Source organism: Ornithorhynchus anatinus, chromosome 3 (assembly GCF_004115215.2).
Source record: "Ornithorhynchus anatinus isolate Pmale09 chromosome 3, mOrnAna1.pri.v4, whole genome shotgun sequence".
NCBI classification, from domain to species: domain Eukaryota; kingdom Metazoa; phylum Chordata; class Mammalia; order Monotremata; family Ornithorhynchidae; genus Ornithorhynchus; species Ornithorhynchus anatinus.
The window spans coordinates 70,753,817-70,775,608 of record NC_041730.1 but is presented as its reverse complement, the minus strand read 5'-3'; the positions used below and the strand labels follow the sequence as shown (position 1 = coordinate 70,775,608).

At 42.3% G+C, this 21,792-nt stretch overlaps 1 protein-coding gene across 3 annotated transcripts in view; it reads left to right on the top strand.

Moving 5' to 3' along the window:
• The window catches only part of TXNL1 (thioredoxin like 1), a 45,611-nt gene extending 36,113 nt beyond the window's left edge, over positions 1–9,498 (top strand). For 2 of the 3 annotated variants that reach the window (XM_029060027.2, XM_029060029.2), the window contains exons 7-9: positions 1,583–1,687; positions 6,505–6,547; positions 7,730–9,498. In XM_029060027.2, the coding sequence (XP_028915860.1) occupies positions 1,583–1,687; positions 6,505–6,543 (144 nt within the window). In that variant the 3' untranslated portion in view covers positions 6,544–6,547; positions 7,730–9,498. The remainder of the gene's footprint in view (positions 1–1,582; positions 1,688–6,504; positions 6,548–7,729) is intronic. The other variant, XM_029060028.2, reaches the window with a different exon arrangement.
• The last annotated feature ends 12,294 nt before the right edge of the window (positions 9,499–21,792 follow it).

Here is a 21,792-nt window from a genome sequence, read left to right as displayed (position 1 = left end):
AATGCTTAGGATAGTGCTTTGCACACAGTAGTCGCTCCATAAATACGATCGAATGAACGGATGTGGGCCCCCTCCATCGGCACCCTCCGAACGGTCCAGGTGGCTTTGAGTTGTTCGATAAATTCTGGCCAGTGACGAGTAAGTGGTACTTGTCATTTCACCACGTTGGCGGGGCTTTCTCTATCCGAATCCCTGTGAATACCAGATGACTGCTGTACTCGGCGTTCCATCGACCGCGATGGAATGAGTGGCATCTGCGGACAGAGCACAATAATGGGCATTTGGGGAAATTTGCGATAAAGTCAAAGATGTGACCCTGCCCTCAAGCTACGGTCACAGGGCGGGAGATATGTGGCTATAAGTTGCCAGCAACACAGTATGTAAGACGTGAGTGAGTGGATGTTGATGATGATGGTATTTAGGTGCTTATTATGTGTCAATCACTACACTGAGGGCTGGGGTAGGTACAAGTGAATCAGGTTGGACACAGTTCCTGTCTCCCTCATGGAGCTCGCAGTCTGAATCGCCATTTTCCAGGCGAGGGAGCTGAGGCTCAGAGAAGTGAAGTGACTTGCCCAAGTCATCCGGCAGACAAATGGTGGATCGGGCATTAGAACCCAGATCTTTCTGACTGCGAGGCCCATGCTCTAGCCACTAGGCCATTCATTCAGTAGTATTTATTGAGTGCTTACTATGTGCAGAACACTGTACTAAGCGCTTGGAATAATAATGTTGGTATTTGTTAAGCGCTTACTATGTGCCGAGCACTGTTCTAAGCGCTGGGGGAGATACAGGGTAATCAGGTTGTCCCACGTGAGGCTCACAGTTAATCCCCATTTTACAGATGAGGGAACTGAGGCCCAGAGAAGTGAAGTGACTCGCCCACAGTCACACAGCTGACAAGTGGCAGAGCCGGGGGTCGAACTCATGACCTCTGACTCCGAAGCCCAGGCTCTTTTCCACTGAGCCACAAATCGGTAACAGATGAGACAGTCTTTGACGGGCTTGCTGTTTCTAACCAATTACATAAAGAATCCCAGGGCTTTTGATTCTTTTGGAGAGTATCTTGGCCCTTGGAAGAAGAGTATTATTAGTGTTTTCCCACCTCTGGGGCCTTCAAGCAAATCCTTTGGCTAGAAGAGGTACTCGTTGCCAACAGCCCACAATACCCCATGCTGCTACTGTGGACAACACCACTAGCAGAGGACCCCCGAAAAACCACAGTCCCCAAGTCCCACAGCCAACCAGTGGTGGAGGCACTGGCTCCCGGGCCCTTGCTCTGTCCACGAGGCCACACTGCTCCTCCCTTGAGTGTATCACTCTGAGAATGGGAATGCTTATCAATCATTCTATGCTAAAAATAAGCCCTAGTGGGTATGATTAGTCAAGAGTACAAAGAAGATGCCTATTCTTGAAAATAAGGTAGTGACACTGTGGTCATGGGCCACTTGTGGGCCATTGCATACCATTCTGTCCTGTGTGTTTTTGAAAGATAATGATTTAAAGGGAACCTTGAGGAAAAACACTGTCTAGTATGCTTCCAGAAGAATAAAAGCCAAACTTCTGATTTTTCTCTATTTAGTTATTTGTCCAGTCTAATCAAGGTGAAGAGGAAACGACAAGAGTTTCATATTTTACATTTATTGGGACTCCAGTGCAGGCAACAAATATGAATGACTTCAAAAGAGTAAGTTCAGCAGTGAGAACCCTAGCGATGCATGTTCTGTGTGTTTAAAATCTGTACAGTTTGTATTTTTAAATGCTTCGTGTCGATGGAAAAAGGTCTTGTTTTTAATTTCATTCAGGATAGCATGAAGAGTGCCATTTTTCATTAGATGGAATATATAGATCAGAGTTCTCAAGTGCAGCCTCCAAGTAAATTCGATGTTGTTATAAAAAATAATAATCAAAAGAGTGTTTATCACTCTGCTGACTGTTTTAAATAGCGTTGAGTTTTGCAGATGCGTCTTTTCCATTTTGTGTTTTAGTTATAGTTACCAGTGGGAGTTAAAGCAAAAATCCAAAAAATAATAGCAGGAGGGTTGGGCAAGGTGGTAAGCGAGAAGGTTGACAAGTGACAAGCAATGAAACCTGTTGGAAACAGCAAATTGAATGCATATTTCACAGCAATGACAACTTAAAAACAAGGAACTTCTGGGCCCATTGACTTTAGAATATTTAGATGGGTCATTGCCAAAAGTCTTAAAAAATGAATTTTCATTAAAAAAGTTAGAGATCAAGAGTAATTAAAGCTCCTAGAAATTTCAAGAGTCTTTATATGTAGACTGTTGCCTCAGATGACAGTAATTAAATAAGTTTTAAATTTGGACACATATAGTGTGACGCAATATCATTGGAATAATTTGGTTGCGATTGCATTTTTAGTTTTCGTATCTGTCCCTTTACTTGAGGGCAGTGTACTTTTCACTACTAATTCACAGGTACTGATACACCCTTGTGTGCCCATTTCGAGAGGTGCGTTTTTATTGAGCGCTTACTGCGTGCAGAGCGCTGTACTAAAGCGCTTAGTAGAACACAAGATAGCGGAGAGTTGTCAGACGTATTCTCTGTCCAGAGCAAGCTGACAAATCCGACTTTTCACCAGGGAAGGCTCTGAGACCTGAGCCAGCAGCGGTTTGGGCCGGCGGTGTGTGTATATATATGCCCTTTTGAGGGATAGACGGTAGTTATCCTAAATCTAGGATGAAAGGAAGTGGCCCATTTTAGAGCATCGGGGTCCGGGTGGTGCTTAAGGTTGGCCCGGGCCTCAGACTCCCACTTCTGGGGGACCCTTTGCCGTTGTTAACGGTAATTCTAGGGGACCGGAGAGGTGATAAAATAAGACTAGGCTTCTCTAGGGGAAATGCCAGCAGAGGGACTTCCCGCGCAATGAATCCAATCCTCATTTGTGCAATTTAATTGAGCCGTCAGAAGTTTTATTCTGTTGTAGTTTTCGTATTCTTCCAATTTCTTTTCAGGGCGAGAACGGAAAAACAGTTCTAGGAACTTTAATTCATCATCTATTAAGGATGATGCTAAAAGAAATTGTTTTTTTATTTTACCAAATTGAAAATATGGATGATAAATCTTTTAAAAGTGGTCATTTTTCAAATATTGTCACCGTAGTTCACAATGTAATTAACTTTCTCTGGAGCAATTTCAGCTGTAACAGAAATAATTATCATATGCTGAGATATGTCATGTAGAATGACAGGTGGAAAAAAACAGATTAAACGTCTACATTATTTTTAAATATGAGATCTGTAACGGTGACAAATTTGGTGTGAACAACAAAAACACATTTTTAATCCGCCTGCCTGCTTTCGTTGTCTCTCTTGATTAGTTCTTTGTTTGCAAGAGAAACTCTTGTACTCACGCCTCTCCTTTCTCCCGAAATACCATAATACCTTCCTTATCAACCTCCCTGTGCCAGCCTAGCTCCTTTTAGGTAGTTATAATTATTGTGCTTGTTAAACGCCTACTATATGCCAAGCACTTTTATGAGAGCTGGGATAGATACTGGTCGATTAGGTTGGACACAATCCCTGTCCCACATAGTACTCACACTCCTAATTCCCATTTTATTGGTGTGGTAACTGAGGCCCAGAGAAGTTAAGGTCACACAGCAGACAGGTGGCAGACCAGGGATTGGAACCCAGGTCCTTCCGACTCCCAGGCCCGGGCTCTATCCGCTAAGCTACGGTGCTCCTCCAGCTAGCCAGCTCTGAATGTTACTATTAAGGTCATTTTCAGGGGCTGCAGCTCTGGTCTCCTCTTCAGCCCCTTCAAGTGACTGCTTATTTGTTTCCGTCCCTCCTGCCGAACTGGGACACGCATCTTCCCCGTCGCTCGGCCTCACCCTTCCTTGCTTCCCGTTTCTCATCACTGTCACCGCTGCCTGCCGATGGAGTGACCTTCCTCACTGCCCCTCTGATCACACCCTCCCTTTTCCATCTTTCATACCTTTTTCTCATGAAGTCTGCCTGAACCTGGATAGCTTTTACCGAGGCACGTCTGTGCCATACTTCAAAGACCATCTATGAGTCCAGCTCCCCCCTAACTTGGCAAAGAAAACGTGCTTGTTTTTTTTTTTTTTCCCTAGTATTACCTCATTTATATTTGACTACCATGTTGGTGATCTTATGTAGGCTATTTTGAGATATAGAATCTCTGGATTCTGAAAAGCCTCCCCATAGTATCAACTGCGGGGTCCACGGAACTAGGAACGAACTTGCTATTGAAATTAATTTTTCTTTGAGAGCCCTAAGTGATTATATCTACCTGGCCATGCTCCCTGGTTTTGGGGCTCCTCTAGGCTCATGGTGGGTAGGGAATTGTACTCTCCCAAGGGCTTCTTACAGTGCTCTGCACACACTAAGCACTCAGGATTGATTCCACTCAAAATTTAGTTGTTTGCACAGTGCACAAGATTTCCTTGCTGTCTCAGTTTTCCTCATCAGGAAATAAAAGTGAACTTTTGTTTCAAGCGAATAGGCAAAGCAAGTTATTTGTGAGTGTAGATTTTTGGTGTTTGTGTTGTTTCCCCAACATAGAATGGAACTGAATGTTTTCCCATACAGAATTAAATTAGCTCTTTGTAATTCAGCAGGTTGAAGAACTGTTTTTGATAGAAAATTGAGCAGCCAAAAATGATGGGTTACAGTTTCTTGAAACTGTAGGAAACACTCGTTTTAACTTTGTTCTATAAATGTTCTGATGTCCTAGTCAGGACCAAGACAGTTTTAGCTTTGAGAGTTTGTTTAATCTTCTTTGAATGTCATCAAAAATCAGGAGTTTAAGGTAATACTATAATGGGTGGAGCTCGTCCTATGTTTCATTGCATGTCATGTCATTGAAGTATTCTTGCTTGTTATCCACTGTCATTTTTCATTAATTTGATCGTGAAGAGTTTGACATCTTTCTGTTCACTAGAATAAGCCACCTGTTGGGCACTGTACTAATTAGAGCATCAAAGTTGCAGAGATGTGTCAGGAGAGCTTTTGTTAGGTCTATGAATTTCCAGCGTATTTTTCTGGTTTGTTTGGCAGCATTTTTTAAACAATGCTTTGCATTTGTAATGGCAGAAAGCTTGCCATCTCAACTAGAAGAGGTCGCTTTTCCTTTCGTGCCAAGATAACCCTTACAGAGATTGCATGGTCCTTTCACTGCTGTTATTAAAGCTAGAAATTGCATTGTTTGTAAAACGTCTCAATACTGGTGCTATTCAGCTTTTTTGAAATGAAGTGCATGAGAAAAGCAGATGAGTTTTCATCTATGAAATGAAAATACTCTTTCTTCTATTCTCTGAACTGGCTATTGATATCACTTGCTTCTTTTTGTAATATTTTTGTCTGTTTATTTTTCAGCTCTTTAATCCAACTCAAATGAACTAAAATGCCGAAGATTTTTTTTATATGAAGTAATATAAAGGCTGACCTTGTTTCACCTTACTCCCTTCCCTGCTTCTCTGCTCATCTAGCACCTGTCTGTTCTTCCTTCCCACAATCTCACCGCCGCTGGGGCAAGATCCTTCTCTACAGCTTTTAAAATCCTGGATCAGTTTTCTTACGCCTCTGTTTCATCAACCACCTCTTTCTTCAAAACCCACCTTAAAAATCCTTTCTTTCATCTGTGCTTTTAATTGAGTGCTTTAATTTTATTTACCATGTGCGGTCTTTACTGTAAATTCATATTTTCCACCATCTTGTATTTAATTCTGTGACGCATTCATCTGGCAATTTTGAGGGTACTTACAAAATAGTTGTCTTTTGTAGTCACATATTCAGTGTTGGAGATTTCTTGGTGTTCGGGAAGGCAAACCTCTGTATTCTCGTAAGATATGTGGTATCACGTTAGGATGGTGCCCAGTAAAAATATTCTGTGAACCAATGGGTTAGTTTCATTTTTGACTGTTATTTTCCCAGTTCTTGCATTCCAACGTAGTCAAACGAGGAAGAAAGGAAGTAAAGAAAATGTCGAGCAAATAGGACAGCCTGCTAAACTCATTAGGTGTTTGCTTTTAATATAAGGAATCAAGACCTAAACTTCAGAGCCCACATTCCCAAAAGCCCAGGACCAGTTGGGTTGAGGAGGAACCAGAAGGGAGCTCGAGTTGCAGTTGAGGAGTAGAGCTAGGCAGTGGTGTCGGTGGACTGTCGAGAGGAGTGGATCATTAGTGTAGGAAGTTTGAAATGAGACTGGGAGGACTTGATCTGAGTTTGAAGCTCGTTCCATACTCGCTTCTTCCCCTCTTCTCATTCCCTTTCAGAAGTGGCTCTGGCACTGAGAAATTACAAAATGGCAATTTCCAGTGGTAGTCCAATGAAACAAAACTATTCTCTCCCTCCAAGGGATATGATCTTTAAATCCAGTTTTGACCATTTTAAGCTCCTTTGTGCCTGGGAGGAGGGTGAGGAGAAGAGAGTAAGTTTGGCAAATGAGAGAAAAACCTTCAATTTGGGAAAGGAATCCATGTTGGCATGCTTAATTTCTTTTTTTTTACAGATAGTACACATTGGCAAGTTGCGAGCTATCACCCTGTGACCCAGTATGCAGATTTCTCTCTCTTGTTCCACACCTGCTAACAACTTAATATATTGGTGTTTTATTGCTTAATCCAAAAGCCTCAACATTGCTTTCATGACCAAAATAATGATTGGACAACAAATGTGATTACGGTAGTTCTTAAAGCAAGAAATACATTTTTCTATCCTTACCCCGCTCCTGGTGGCTGTCCACATCCTCTTAATGCTGAGTTTCTCCTTCCTCCCCTCCCTATGCCCTATCAAAGGCTGCGTAGCGTACATCTTCCTTTTATGGTTCCTTTTGGAGCCTCCGAGGATCGTCCAAGCAACTAAAATGATTGCCCTAGAGTAAGAAGAGGTGTTTCTTCAAGCACTTGCTGAAGCAAAAAGTAATGACCGAGGTCCGATTCTACGTCCTCCAGGCCAAGCTCTGAGTTTTGCCTATTTTCTAGGCCGGTCTTGTACAGGAACTCTGCATGAATATTTGATAATGCAAAATATTCCTTTTCCCATGGGCAGTGTGGCTTGGAGACAGCGACTTGCGTGACGTGGTCCTATTGTGCCGTGGACACATTTCCGCTGTAAAAATGCCGTAGTCTTCGGTGACAAATTTCAGAGGAAAATCGTGAAGGGCATATGAAAATTATACCCTTGTCAAACTCCCACCTCTTTGCGCAAATATAAACGCTTTGTTTTACTCTAACACTGTGAATCTGTAGTTCTCAGATTTGTCAGCCATACCACTTTTGAGTAGATTTAATGCATGTCTGTGTGTGAGAGAAAGTCTAGGAATCTGTCATCTTGGAACTAAAGAAATGTTTTAGCGAACTGTCTTAATTCTGGGCTTCTTTTTTGAAAATTAAACTAACCTAAAAATAGTAAGGAAAAATATGGTCTGCTTCAATTTAGAAACTCAAAATCTTTGCTAACTTCTAGAATGTCAGCCTTGTTTGGAAAATTGCATTTTTTTTTTAATCTCTTGCCGGACATCAAAAATGTATTGCATGAGTTCCTTTGAATTCCTTGGCGCTAGGTGTTACAGTTCCCCCATTACTTAAATTAGATTGCATGACGAAAAGGATGGAATGACAAAAATTGGTAGATATTTTTAGGATTAGTCTGTAAGCGACTCCTTTAGAAATGGGGCTTTTGTTTTAATGATTCATATTAATATGCTTTTTGTGTTTTTGTGTTTTGTTTCTCAGGTAGTAGGCAAGAAAGGAGAAAGCCACTAAGATGTAAAAGACACTGGAAGGCCTTATTGCAATCTAATGGATCATCACTTTATCTCCAGCTCCTGGATAATTGCTTGACACTAGCCAGAGACTGTCAGTGTTTCATTTAATGTCATTACCAATAAATCATTGCTTTTCTTCACATGGTTTCACTAGTGTTTCTATTGTTATCCTGATACGTGTATTTGTAAATAAAAGTCATTACTTTTACCAAATTTAATTTTTGTCATTCTAGTGTATAAGGTGTTTTTCCCTCCCATTTCTTTCCAAACTGAATGACTGAAACTTCATCAATCCCATATCATTTTGGCTGATGCAGTTGATTTTTAAAATGTGAAAATCTAAACTGCCAGTTGAGGAAATTGTCATTTGTAGAGGGGCATTCTAAACTGTAGAAAAAACTTGAATCTACATGAACCAGGCCTGTATTAGCTATAATTTCTACTAAAGAATAAGAAGACACCGTTATCTGGGATATGGTTACGTAAAGTTCACACCATATTTTGAATAATCGGATTTAGAAAATGACGCATCCCCTCCAATTAGGTGAGGGGACCGTAAATTCGAAGAACTAACTTTAACTGTCACTGCGCAAGAATTTTGTTTCTCTTCTCCAGTAGAGTTTTTACTTAAACGTATTTGATTTCCCATTATACGTATTGGAGTGGTTAGATTGAAAGTAATGCAAAGTTTAATACAGTGGAGCTGAAGGTTCTTTCAATATTTTAAAAATTTCTGTTCTTAGTTAGCTACCCAACCACACAATGCATGTACAAAGACCACAATCCAGGATCAAAGACTCGGGGCTGGGGGGGGTAGTCAGATACATGTGTTTTGCTAATAATTTAAAGGACTCTTCCTATGACAACTTGTTACAGTTCTTTGATTCTACATACTCTGGTCTTCCAAGTGTTAAAATTTCTGGGTCAGTTTGAGCTAAAATCTAAAAACACTGGAATTTCATTTAATTAAATGTCAGTGAATTCACTTGAAATTTCCAACTTTCACCAGGAACTTAATATACAGCACAAGTAATCACGGTGTCGGTAATTAAAAAAAATTAAATTCTGCCGCTCTAAGGAACTTTGCTTTTTTCTTAGGAATGCTCTAGTGATGCTCTGTTTTGGTTTTGTGAGGTTTCTGTTTAAATATACAACTTTCTGTGTAAACTGTACAGAAAGTCTGGTAATGTAAAATGCACCCTTTGTGAAGTAACTCTGCAGTGGTAGATGTTTTCTCGGTCTTCTGTACCATTGCACATTAAATGGCGTGTGATGTCTTTATTCCTTATGTACTTCCTAACTGTGAGACCTTGGGTGAAATAGTAGAAATGAGAGATTTGGCGTTAGCCATTCTAGAGGACCCCAAGTCACGCCTGAAACCGAGGGCAAGATGAATATATGAAGAGGTGTTTCTGTTAAAGTTTCATACCCAGACTACCTTTATGGGTGATTGTTAAAGTGCCTCATCTTAAGTATTGCTGACCTCATACTATTTATACTTGACAATTTGATAACCAGGTGATAGTGATTTTCATATTTGTAAAAGATTGAACATCAGATTTATATTGTTTACTTGACCTTTTATATATGACGTGGTTGCAATATCCAAAACCTTCCATACCTATAAAAGTTGTAACTAGTTAAAAATGAATGTTTATAGGTAATTGTAACATGTTTCTCTTAATGGGACACTTCAATATTACAAATAAATATGCATTCTTGACCTAACTTCACTTACAAAGTTGAAATCCTGATGTTTTCTCAGAATTTTTTTTAGAGTCAGCTGTGTTGAGGCCAAATGGATGAGAGAATTCATTGGGTTATATTCCCTCTTCCCCTTCCCTCCCGTCTTCCAAGGTAGCTGGGTAACAAGGGGAAAGGTATATTTAGGAGTTGTGTAAGTAATAGTCTTTGCGGATCTGTTGTTGTTTCGGTGCCGATTTTTTACTAGAGGCTTTCTTTGGACCTTTCACATTTGATGCGTCTTAATCTGACCTCACACTGCTCACCCTGACGTCTCAATCAAGCAGTCGTATTGAGTGCTTCCTGTGTGCAGAGCACTGTACTAAATGCTTGGGAGAGTACAATAAAACAGTTGGGAGATGCGCTTCTTGCCCAAAATGAGCTTACAGTCTAGAGGGGGGGGTAAATGTGACAACTTTGTCACAGGTCTCCAGTTAGAATCAGGTGCTTTGGTTCCTTCAATCCCAAAGAATAATGCATATGATCGCGTGCAATCTGCTCCTTAAATATGTGGGTATTTGTGCTTATGTACTTTGTCTATCAGCTGCCAAAGCCTGTATTGACATTTCACTCTACAAACTCTTTTAAGAAGCCTCTAGATTTATGTGTGATGTTTCCTCCTGAGTTAGGTGCATCAAATATGGAAAACAATGGAATTCAAGCACTTACTATGTACAGAGCACTGTACTAAGTTGCCTGGGAGAGTACAATACAGAAGAATTTTACAGACACGTTACCTGCCAATAATACCTTTACAATCTTGAGGGGAAAATCCTGTCCAAAACCTTGTTTCAAGAACTGTACTGGGTAAGGTCTGGTTAATAAAACAGAGAATCAAACCGGTGGGTTTCATTTTTAGTCCTGTAATTTTGTGACAGGATCTTTTCATTTTGATAGCAGAATTAGTGAAAATAATGATCCAAGTTAGCATTAGACCCTGCAGTTCTAAAAGGAAAATGCAGATTTTCAAATTGTTGAGCATGGTCATTTTGATAAGAATGTCTTTTGTCCAGTCTAGGAGACAAAAATGGAAACTATTAGTGCTTGGAAAATTCTGCCCTTAATATTTTCCTTCAAATATGGTTTTAAGTTGATTTTCATTGTTCCCTTGATGCTTTAAATGACAGCATATTTGTGCAATCTATTGAAATTAATATCCGCATCAGTACTATCCCCCTTCTTAAAGATTCATGACCCTTACCTAGAAAATATAATGTAAAACTGGATTTGAATGAATCCAACATGATATTTGTAATTTTAGGTCACTGCAAAGGGTGTCACATATCAAAATATTAGATTTGTAGAAAGGCTTGCTGGTGCAGTTTTTACAAGTCTAGATGAATTTAGCCTTTAACAAATTACCTCTGAAGTCCCCAGGGTAGTCTTTATTTTTTTTGGACTCCTCTATGGGAAAAGGAGAGGGAAGGAATGATATCTAGGAAGGAAGCTAAAGAACCCCCAGAAAAACACCAAGGTTTTTCTGTATGTATATTCATGATATGAAGAAATATGTAAATGTGATATTAGAAGACCTACCAACTACCAGCTATTTATTGGGTTGGCAGGGGGAAAACCAGGAAGCTTGTAACTTTTAGAAAAAGGTTTCTTGAAGGAAATTTTTTAGTAGAAATAAGGAGGAACCAGCACTTTTAAGACAGCCTCTTTTGCAGACATCTATGATGATGTTCACCCCGTGGGCGGTGTTCTCTCCCAAACATTTAGGGCAGTGCTCTGCATACAATAAGTGCTCAATAAATAAGATTGACTGCATGGGTAGCTGAAAAGGCCAACGTGGTACCCACAGCCCTGGGTGCAAAAAAGGCTGTCTCATATTGTCATAATTGTCATGATGGTCTCTTCTCTTTTGCCTCATATCTCATTTTTTCCAAAGCTTTTGCTCAAAACGCTCCACTCCTTTCCTATTAGAAGTATGCCTTGTTGGTCTATCCCCGGCAATTGATTTCCAGTTTTCAGCTGACAGCGTATTGTCTGAAGTGATCTAGTGTGGCCATAAAAAAGAAAAAAAAGTCCTCTGCCCCCTGGTTTGGGATTTCCCACTTCCAGTTTATGACAAGCAGTTGTCCATGTGTCCTGCTGTTCTTTATTCTCATATGTCCAACCTTGTGTAGTTGTGTTGAGGTGAGCATAGTTTTGGTGTTTAGGAGACTGTTCCAGAACTTCACTTTTTTTGTTTTTATCTGATTTAAGCGCTTACTGTGTGCCAAGCACTATGCTAAATACTGCGGTAGATACCAGACAAAGAGGTTGGACACGGTCTATCAGTCCATGTCCCACATGGGACTCCACTGAGGCCCAGAGAAGTGAAGTGGTTGGGCCAAAGTCACACATCAGGCATGTGACAGAGCCAGGATTAGAACCCAGATCCTTCTGATTGCCAGGCCTGTGCTCTATCCACTATGCCATGCTGCTTCTCTGTGATCTTGGCTTGCCATTTGACACGGAGCAGGGCCCACGGCTGATGTCGGCGGAACTGTTCAAAGAGCCGCATGTGGTGTCTCCGTCTCTAGCGTAACAGGTCCCTAAACCTTTAATAATAATTATGGTATTTGTTAAGCGCTTATCTATGTGCCCGGCACTGTACTAAGCGCTGAGGCGCTGTACTTTACAGAGGTAGCGGGTTCCAGGTTGGTACCGCTCGCACCTCCCTAACGATGTGCCGGTCTCCATTCAATTTTCTACTTATCCATCATTGTGTCATTGGTCGAGGTGCTGGCTAGGTAAGGATAATAATTATGGTATTGGTTAAGCGCTTGCTATGTGCAGAGCACTGTTCTAAGCGCTGGGGTAGATACGGGGTAATCAGATTGTCCCATGTGGGGCTCACATTTTTTAATCCCTATTGTTACAGATGAGGTAACAGACAGAGAAGTGAAGTGACTTGCCCATGGTCACCCAGCAGACAAGTGGCAGAGCCGACATTAGAACCCACGACCTCTGACTCCCAAGCCCGGACTCTTTCCACTGAGCCAGGCTGCTTCTAAGCAGGTGACAGAACGTTCTGACAGCTTTTAGCTCTAATAGGAATAATAATAATGTTGGTATTTGTTAAGCGCTTACTATGTGCCGAGCACTGTTCTAAGCGCTGGGGTAGACACAGAGGAATCAGGTTGTCCCACGTGGGGTTCACGGTCTTAATCCCCATTTTACAGATGAGGTAACTGAGGCACCGAGAAGTTAAGTGACTTGCCCAAAGTCACACAGCTGACAAGTGGCCGAGCAGGGATTTGAACCCATGACCTCTGACTCCAAAGCCCGTGCTCTTTCCACTGAGCCATGCTGCTTCTCTGTGTTGCCAATACAAATGTTTGGTTGTGCGTATGGTTTCTCTGGTGCAGTGCGATACGTTACCTTGATTTTCTATAGTCTTACTGTCATAGCGCTTAGTACAGTGCTCTGCACACGGTAAACGCTCTATAATAAATACGATTGAATGAATGAATCCTGTAATGCTGGGCTGATTTGGTGACAGTTTAGTCTTTTGCCTATGCCTTTGATGGACTATAAGAAAAAAACAAAAAACCCAGCCTACGGATTCTTGAGCAATTTTATTGGCACCTGCAAACCGTGATCACCCATAGAGTCCAGAGATAAGGACTCACCAGCGTTAATAATGTTGGCATTTGTTAAGCGCTTACTATGTGCAGAGCACTGTTCTAAGTGCTGGGGGAGATACAGGGTAATCAGGTTGTCCCACGTGAGGCTCACAGTCTTAATACCCATTTTACAGATGAGGGAACTGAGGCCCAGAGAAATAACTTGCCCACAGTCACACAGCTGACAAGTGGCAGAGCTGGGATTCGAACCCATGACCTCAGACCCCCCCCAGCCCGGTCTCTTCCCACTGAGCCACACCGAGCAATCCTCTTCACCATACAGTTGCTCTGGGTGAGAGGAGAGAATAGCATACTCCAGTCCAGAATCTAGTTAGCTATCACTTTCATTCAAACTAATTCTACTTGGCAACTCCTAAATCTTAAAAAAATTTTTTAAAAAAAACCTACACAAGTTTTAAAGAAAAGTTTCAAGTGCATGGTAACGATAGAGCTTGTATGTATTTAAATTATCAGCCATAGGAGATACTATTCAGCTTTTTATAAGGACCCTTTCATGATACATTTAGCTCCATACTCCCTAAAGCACTTTGTTACTCACCCCAGTGCCATCTCCACAGCATTTGAGTGTATATTTTTATGCCTTGCTGTTTCCCTTTTCTGTAATTTATTTAAATATCTCCCCCAGTAGAACTGTAAACTCCTTGAAAACAGAGCGTGTCTACCAACCCTATTGTATTGTGCTCTCGCAAGTGCTTAGTACATTGTTTGTGAACAGTAAGCGCTTAATAAATATAATTGGCAGGGACTGTCTCTATCTGTTACCGATTTGTCCATTCCAAGCGCTTAGTACAGTGCTCTGCACATAGTAAGCGCTCAATAAATACTATCGAATGAGTTGATGGATCAATCCATGTTATATATTTTTTTTAATGGTATTTAACTGCTTGCTATGTATTGAACTAAGCGCTGTGGCAGATTAAGCTAATCAGGTTAGACACAGGCCGTGTCTCAAGTGAGACTCAGCCTTAATACCCATTTTACAGATTAGGGAACTGAGACACAGAAGTTAAGTGACTTGCTCAAGGTCACCCAGCGGATGAATGGTGGAGCTGGGATTAGAGCCCAGGCCTTTCGACTCCCAGGCCCGCACTCTATCCCCTGGGCCACACTGCTTCCCAACGTTTTCTGTGCGGTACAGCTATAGTTGATATCTACACCAAGATTCATTCATTCAATAGTATTTATTGAGCGCTTACTATGTGCAGAGCACGGTACTAAGCGCTTGGAATAGACAAATCGGTAACAGATACAGTCCCTGCCCTTTGACGGGCTTACAGCCTAATCGCGATGTCTAGTGCTCATTTTCCTCAAGCAGATGGTGAATTCTTAATCTTTGAGGATCTTTATGATGATTCACCCAACAGGGCGAACCAAATGCTCCCAGTTTTGTTCTAGAGCCAGTGAAAATGTGGACACCTGTCCTTCTGGCTCCTGAAAAAATGAGTCAATCGTATTTTTGAATGCCTACTGTGTGGGGAGTACAGTACTAAGCGCTTTGGAGAGTACTAGAGGACAGATTTGGTAGACTTGTTCCCCGTAGTCAGGAGAGCTAGAGGACAAGGAGCCCTCGGAATACTCGTCTGCTGTGTGACCTTGGCTAAGCCTCTTAATAATGTTGGTATTTGTTAAGCGCTTACTATGTGCAGAACACTGTTCTAAGCGCTGGGGTAGATTTACAGGGTAATCAGGTTGTCCCACGTGAGGCTCACGGTCTTAATCCCCATTTTACAGATGAGGTCACTGAGGCACAGAGAAGTTAAGTGACTTGCCCACGGTCACACAGCTGACCAGTAGCAGAGGCAGGATTCGAACCTATGACCTCTGACTCCCAAGCCCGTGCTCTTTCCACTGAGCCACACTGCTTCTTAAGTTCTCTTTGCCTCTGTTACCTCATCTGTAAAATGAGGATTAAAACAGTGAGTCCCACGTGGGACAACCTGATTACCTTGTATCTAACCGAGCACTTAGAACAGTGCTTGGCACATAGTAAGCGCTTAACATACCATTATTATTATTTTTACTCTGACTTCAGGTTGCCCGGGAATGAAGGAGGAACTGGCCTGCCCCGATGATGAACCTGCATATCCGGGATACACGGTGCAAATAAGCTCAAACCTAGAAAACTTAGGGTCGCCATTCAGAATACCAGAGTTATTTCCCTTACTTGTAATTCACTTCAGCATCTGACTCCCCAGTAGATTTAAGTTCTTTAAAGGCAGGGGGCACATCTACTCCTGCCCAAGTGCTTAGTATTATGCTCTGAGCTCAAAAAATACCTTTGATTGAGATGCAAAATATACAAGGGGCTGCACTGGAATTCCCGTTGGTTCATTTTATTTTTCAGGCTTTGGACAATAGTGTAGAACCTTTTTAATATTTTTGGCTTTGTTTTTTGCCAACTTCTGTATGAACCAGCTTCTCCTATTTTTAAGCTGTCTATATCTGATCTCACTGTTTCTTCATATATTCTGTTTGATTCCCTTTGGGTCTTCAATGGATTCCTGTGACCTCAAGTCATCTTGGTTCAAGTCATCTTGGTCAGGGGTTCGAATCCTGATTCTGCCACTTGTCAGCTGTGTGACTGTGGGCGTCACTTAACTTCTCTGTGCCTCAGTTCCCTCATCTGTAAAATGGGGATGAAAACTGAGCCTCACGTGGGACAACCCGATTACCCTGTATCTACCCCAGCACTTAGAACAGTGCTCTGCACATAGCGCTTAACAAATACCAACATTATTATTATTATTATCTTCCTCCAGAGGAATGTGTCCATCTGGGTCTCAGCTTGCTCCACAAGCATGGTGGTTTCTCCAGTTTTTGAAGCAGAACGTACTCAAGGGCTTTAAAACTTTCGGAGCCAGGAGCTTGGTCCCCTCGAGGGATTGGGTGGATTCTGTCCCTCTCGTACAGATTTCAAAAGCGCCCTCAGTATATAATGTGTCCAGATCCTTCATTTATACATTTTCATTTCGTCCACATATTGACTGCCGCTTAGGCCCTGCACACACAAGTGACAGCCTCGAAAAATGCTCTTCCAGAGGTCCCGATTGTCAGTTCCTTGCCGATAACACGAATGTGGCCTTCAAGAATTCTATAGTGTAACCTTCTCTATGCCTTTGGCATCAAGAGAGGCCAAAGCAGCGTGGCCTTGTGGCAAGAGCACAGGCTTGGGAGTCAGAGGATGTGGGGTCTAATCCCAGCTCTGTCTGCTTCGTCACCTTGGGCATGTCACTTAAACTCTCTGTGCCTCAGAAGTAAAATGGGGATTAAGACTTTGAGCCCCATGTTGAACAGGGACTTTGTCCAACCTGATAACCTTGCATCTACCCCAGTGGTTAGACTAGTGATCCTTATCTTCCCACCCAAACCTGTCCTCCCCCTGACTTTCCCGTCGGTGTAGGCGGCACCACCATCCTTCCCGTCTCATAAGCCCATGACCTTGGCATTATCTTTGACTCCTCTCTGTCATTCAACCCACAATTTCAATCTGTCACTAAATCCTGTCGGTCCCACCTTCTCAACCTCATTAAAATGTAGATGGAGAATAAAAGTGGGCCTACAACTGAGTCTTGAAGGACTCCTGTAGTTAGAGGATGAGAGTCAGAGGAGGAGCCCATGAAAGAGACTGAGAATGAGCAGCCAGAGAGAGAGCAGGAGAACCAGGAGACGACAGTGTCAGTGATACTGAAGTTGGATAATATTTCCAGGAGAAGAGAGTGCTCGACAGTGTCAACGGCAGCTGAGAAAGATTAGGATGAAGAGGAGGCTATTGGATGGGCAAGGAGATCATTTGTGACCTTTTGAAGGGTGGTTTCTGTGGAGTGAAGGGGATGAAAACCAGATTGGAAGGGGTCAAGGAGAGAACTGGAAGAGAAGGACTTGAGACAGTAGACAACTCAAGAGTTTGGAGAGAAATGACAGAAGGGAGACGGAGCGGTAACTGGAGGGAGTTGAGGCATCAATAGAGGATTTTTTGAGGATAGAGGAGTCATAGGCATGTTTGAAACCAGGGGAAGTAGCCATTGGAGTGCAAACAGTTGAAGATGGCAGTTAGGGAGGGAAGAAGGAAGGGGGCAAGTGTTTTGATAAAGTGTGCACTGATAAAGAAGGTGGATTTTGAGAAAAAGCAGGAGATCTTCTCTTGAGATACTCCTGGGAAAGATGGGAAAGAGCTGATGAAGGGGCAGGAGGAGAGAGAGACTGGAGAGGCTCAGGGGAGATTTTAGGGAGATCATGCCTGATTAGTTTCAATTTCTCAAAAAAGTGGCCAGGTCATTAAGAGCAAGAGATGGGAAAGACAGGGTCCCTGGGAGGGAACAGGGAGTTTGAGGAGGAAATTAAATGTCAAGAACAACTGTTGAGGACAACGGGCACGGGTGTCAATAAAGATGGAGAAATGATTTTGCCGGGCAGAGTTAAAGCTCTCAGGGATAAACTTGAAGTGGACGAGGTCGGCCTGATAACTAGATTTCTGCTAGCAGTGCTCTGCGGGTTGTGCACAGAAACAAAGGAAGCAGACTGTGGGGTTGATCCACGGTGGGATAGACAAAGGGATAGGAGAGCAAGTGAGTTGAGGTGTAGAGAGGGTGGTGTTGAGAGTATCAATTTGGTCTTCAGGGGAAGGTAGTTTGGATATGGAGGCTAAATGGGACATGATGGCTTGAGAAAATTGGATGAGGTCAAAAGATCAGAGATCTATGTGTGGGAATAGCACAGATTTGGAAGGAGGAAGTATATGGGAGAGAATGCAGGTGAGGAGGTTGCGGTCAAATAGATTTTGGATTTGGTGAGGGTAGAGATTGTATAGTGACTAGAGATGATATGGAGAGAGTGTCCAAGTTGGTGAGCGGGTGAGCTGGAGTGGAGCAGGAGGTAAGTGGAGTTGAGGAATGATGAAGTGGGCAGAGGAAAGGCCATCAGGAACGTCTAGGTGGATACTGAAGTCCGCAAGGATCAATATAGGAATGGAGAAAGAGAGAAGGAATGAGATAAAGTGATCAAAATGCCTTAAAAGCTGGAGGTGGAGCCTGGGGAGTGGTAGATGACCGTAATCTGGGTGACAGAGGCAGAAGATATAAGAGAAAGAAAGGAATGGTATGAAAGTGACATAGGGAGCGAGAAGTAAGTCCACTCCACCTTTCCCAGCTTTTAGGCCTGGCCCCGTTACCCTAAAGCAAAATTACACCAACTCCTTCTCACTGCAGAAAACCTTTCAGGTGAATTAACGTGCAAGTTGCTTTTGCAGTTAGACACTTGTAAGTGTTTTGAGTCTAAATCAGGATTTTTCTGTACCTGCAGTCTATTAACCACGATATTAGGAAGTCAAAATGCTCAGATAAGGAGAATTCATTCATTCAATCGTACTTATTGAGTGTTTACTATGTGCAGAGCACTGTACTAAGCGCTTGGAAAGTACAATTCAGCAATAGAGGCAAACCCTGCCCACAACGGGCTCACAGCCTAGAACGAATATTGCTTAGTGATGGAGTTAATCGAAAGACCTCCTGGGCCTGCAGCTGTCTGGCGAGACCCCTTGTCCCCATCCTTCCCCAATCCCTCCAGAAACAAATTTCATAACCATGAGAATGTTGGGAAGCCGTAGGCCCAGCTGGAAGTCAGAAGCTTCAGTCCTTGAGTTCAGGATTTCACTGTGGCCCTGCTACCTTCCCCTCCACCCTCTGCTCACCACGTGCCTTTTCTTGATAAAGGTCCCCCCAAGAACCCATCCCCGAAAAAGCATCCCATCAACCCCTTCCCATCCAACCTATCCCCACATCCCGAAGCGTCCTCTTTCTCATTCCCCACCCTATAACTCCATCTAAATGCAGCCTGGGGAATCCCTGATCCAGTATGGAAAAACTCCCCTTCACCTCGACGTGTTTATTTTCTTTTTTCATTGTATTTGTCACAGGCACTGTATTAAGCGCCAGGGTAGATTCAAGTTAATCAGGTTGGCTATAGTCCGTGTCCCACATGGGGCTCACAGTCTTAATCCCCATTTTACAGATGAGGTAACTGAGGCACAGAAAAGTGAAGTGATTTGACCAAGGTTACACAGCGGACGAGTGGTGGAGCCGGGACTAGAACCCAGGTCCTTCTGGCTCCCAGACCTGTGTTCTATCCATCATGTTACAGTGCTTCTCCTCGCTTCTCCTCCTCACAATCCCCATGACTTGGGTCACTCCAGGCAGTATTGTCTTCCAGCCGTCCTCTCCTCCTCCTCCTCACCTTCTCTCACTTTGCACAAATCACAGGAAAAGGGGACCCCCGAGTGCAGCTTTTGCATCATCACATCCCCCTCCGTACCATTTTTTTAAAAATGGTATTAAGCACTTGCCCTGTGCCAGGCACTAAGTGCTGGGGTAAATACAAGACAGACTGGACAAAGTTCATGTCCCACATGGGGTTCACAGTCAATCCTCATTTTAATAATAATATAATAATAATGTTGGTATTTGTTAAGTGCTTACTAGGTGCAGAGCACTGCTCTAAGCGCTGGGGTAGATACAGGGTCATCAGGTTGTCCCATGTGAGGCTCACAATCTTAATGCCCATTTTACAGACGAGGTAACTGAGGCACAGAGAAGTTAAGTGACTTGCCCAAAGTCAGCTGACAAGTGGCAGAGCCGGGATTTTACAGATGAGGTAACTGAAGAGATTTAGTGATTTGCCCATGGTCACACGGCAGGCAAGTGGAGGAGCGGGATTAGAAATCAGAGCTACGTTCTTCAAGCCTTGAAACTAGTTTGAGAATACTGTTAGGTCAGTAGAATGTTTGTATTTTCCTTCCCATATTTAGTATGGGTATTTTCCCTTATCCCCTTTGAAATCCAGACTCACATTCCACTAATCGGACTGAATCACAGCCACCATTCCACAGGTGCATGTCCCAGTAGCTCCTTTTTACCCTTTTCCTCCTCAACTGCCTCTTAAAATGGCCACTCCTCATTCTTCTACTTAGTCTACATTTTCTTTACAAAATTTCCTCTCTCACTCCTATTTCCCTGAGATTAAGTACCTATTCAACCGCCTCAACAACAAGAACAACCACCAACTCCATGAAGCCCGGGCCTGTAGGGATGAATACATTTTCCCGACTGCTGAGCTGTCTATAAAAAGATCAGTCCTTGTTCAAATGTAATCTTCAAATCTAGGGATGCTGTCCTCAAGCTGGGAGCTGGAGCGAATATCCCTCTCCTTACTAGAAACAGTGACAGGCCTCCTTGCTATTTGTGAAGCCTTGCCACAACAAAGATAGCACGGCAAGCTTCCTGGGCCTAGCAGGGCCATGCTGGGTCACTCTTCCTTCTGGTAAGAGTGCCAGCATCACTTGATTCTCCCATTCCGCTTCCTACAACCCCGAGGTGCCCCTTGGCTTCCTGACAGGATCTGACCTTGCTCAATCCCGCTTAGCTTCCGAGATGGAACGAGCTCAGAGCACCACATGGTTAGGAGATTATGTTTATTTTTAAAATGTATAAAAAAAAATGAACCCCTCCCGGAGGTTTCCCTGGGCAGGCCTGCAACAGGATAAATAGATTTATAGGCACGGAATATACAGGCGATCACTTCTAATTAAGTTCATCTATTACAGTGGAGCTATGTGTGAAGTCCTAAAGACTTGTCAGTTTCTCTGCCCGGGAAATTTATCTGCTTCTAATTGTGAATAACAATGTGTTCAAGGTTAGCTATAAATGGCTTAACATCACATAAATTCGAATCTGGTTTTGGAGCAAAAGTGAGTTGAAAAAACAAATAAAAAAATGAACGTATATTTTTAGTGTATGATGCTAGCAGTTAGGAACCCGATTCAGTTACTTAATAAAATGTTTTGGGGTGTTGGTATTCGGGAGAAACGTGGAAAGTGAAAATAGTCTTATTCATGCTTTTTAAAAAAAATCACATATTGAAATTTAGGAAAGACATAGTCCTGAGAACTGATTCAATATGGAGTTTTTTTTAAAATTAGTGATTTAAAATGTTGACCTTTACTGATATAATGAAGTATTGCAGGGGAAACATTAAATGCATTCATTTAATCTTCTTTGGCTTGCAAATATCAGACTTTTTCTCATTTCGCCACTAGATGTCATTGAGAGTCCAGTTAAAATTCGTTCACTCTGCCTTTCTATTTTGAATTATCTCAAGAAAGTTTTGTTCAGTCCTCACATGCAGGATGGAGAACATATTTTTTATCCCGGGATGGGCGCTTGGAGAGGCTGTGTTATTTAAAATGATACATCATCCGCATTAGAACCATATTAGGGGTACTCAAATGATTGAAAAGCTCTAAAATACAAGGACCGTTTGGATTAATAACTATGAGAAATTTAACTATGCCGATGACCTCAGTATCGTTATTAGAAAATTACCTTAACAGATCCTGAATGATTTGGGAAGTTTAGGTTTTCACAGGAATAAAAGAGATGGATCTTGTTATGGATTGAAATTTTCCCTTAAAGTAGGGAGAGCTTTTTTTTCTGGATGTAAAGCTGTTGAAAAGACCTGGAAGAATAAGAATTCAGTTGAGGAACTTGAAGATCAGGTGGGAGATTTTTAATTTGTACTTTATCCGCTGATGAAAGGGGTTAAAAGAGTACCAGTGGTTATTGATGTGGATCAGAAGCCATGAAAACAACAAGAAAAAATTAAG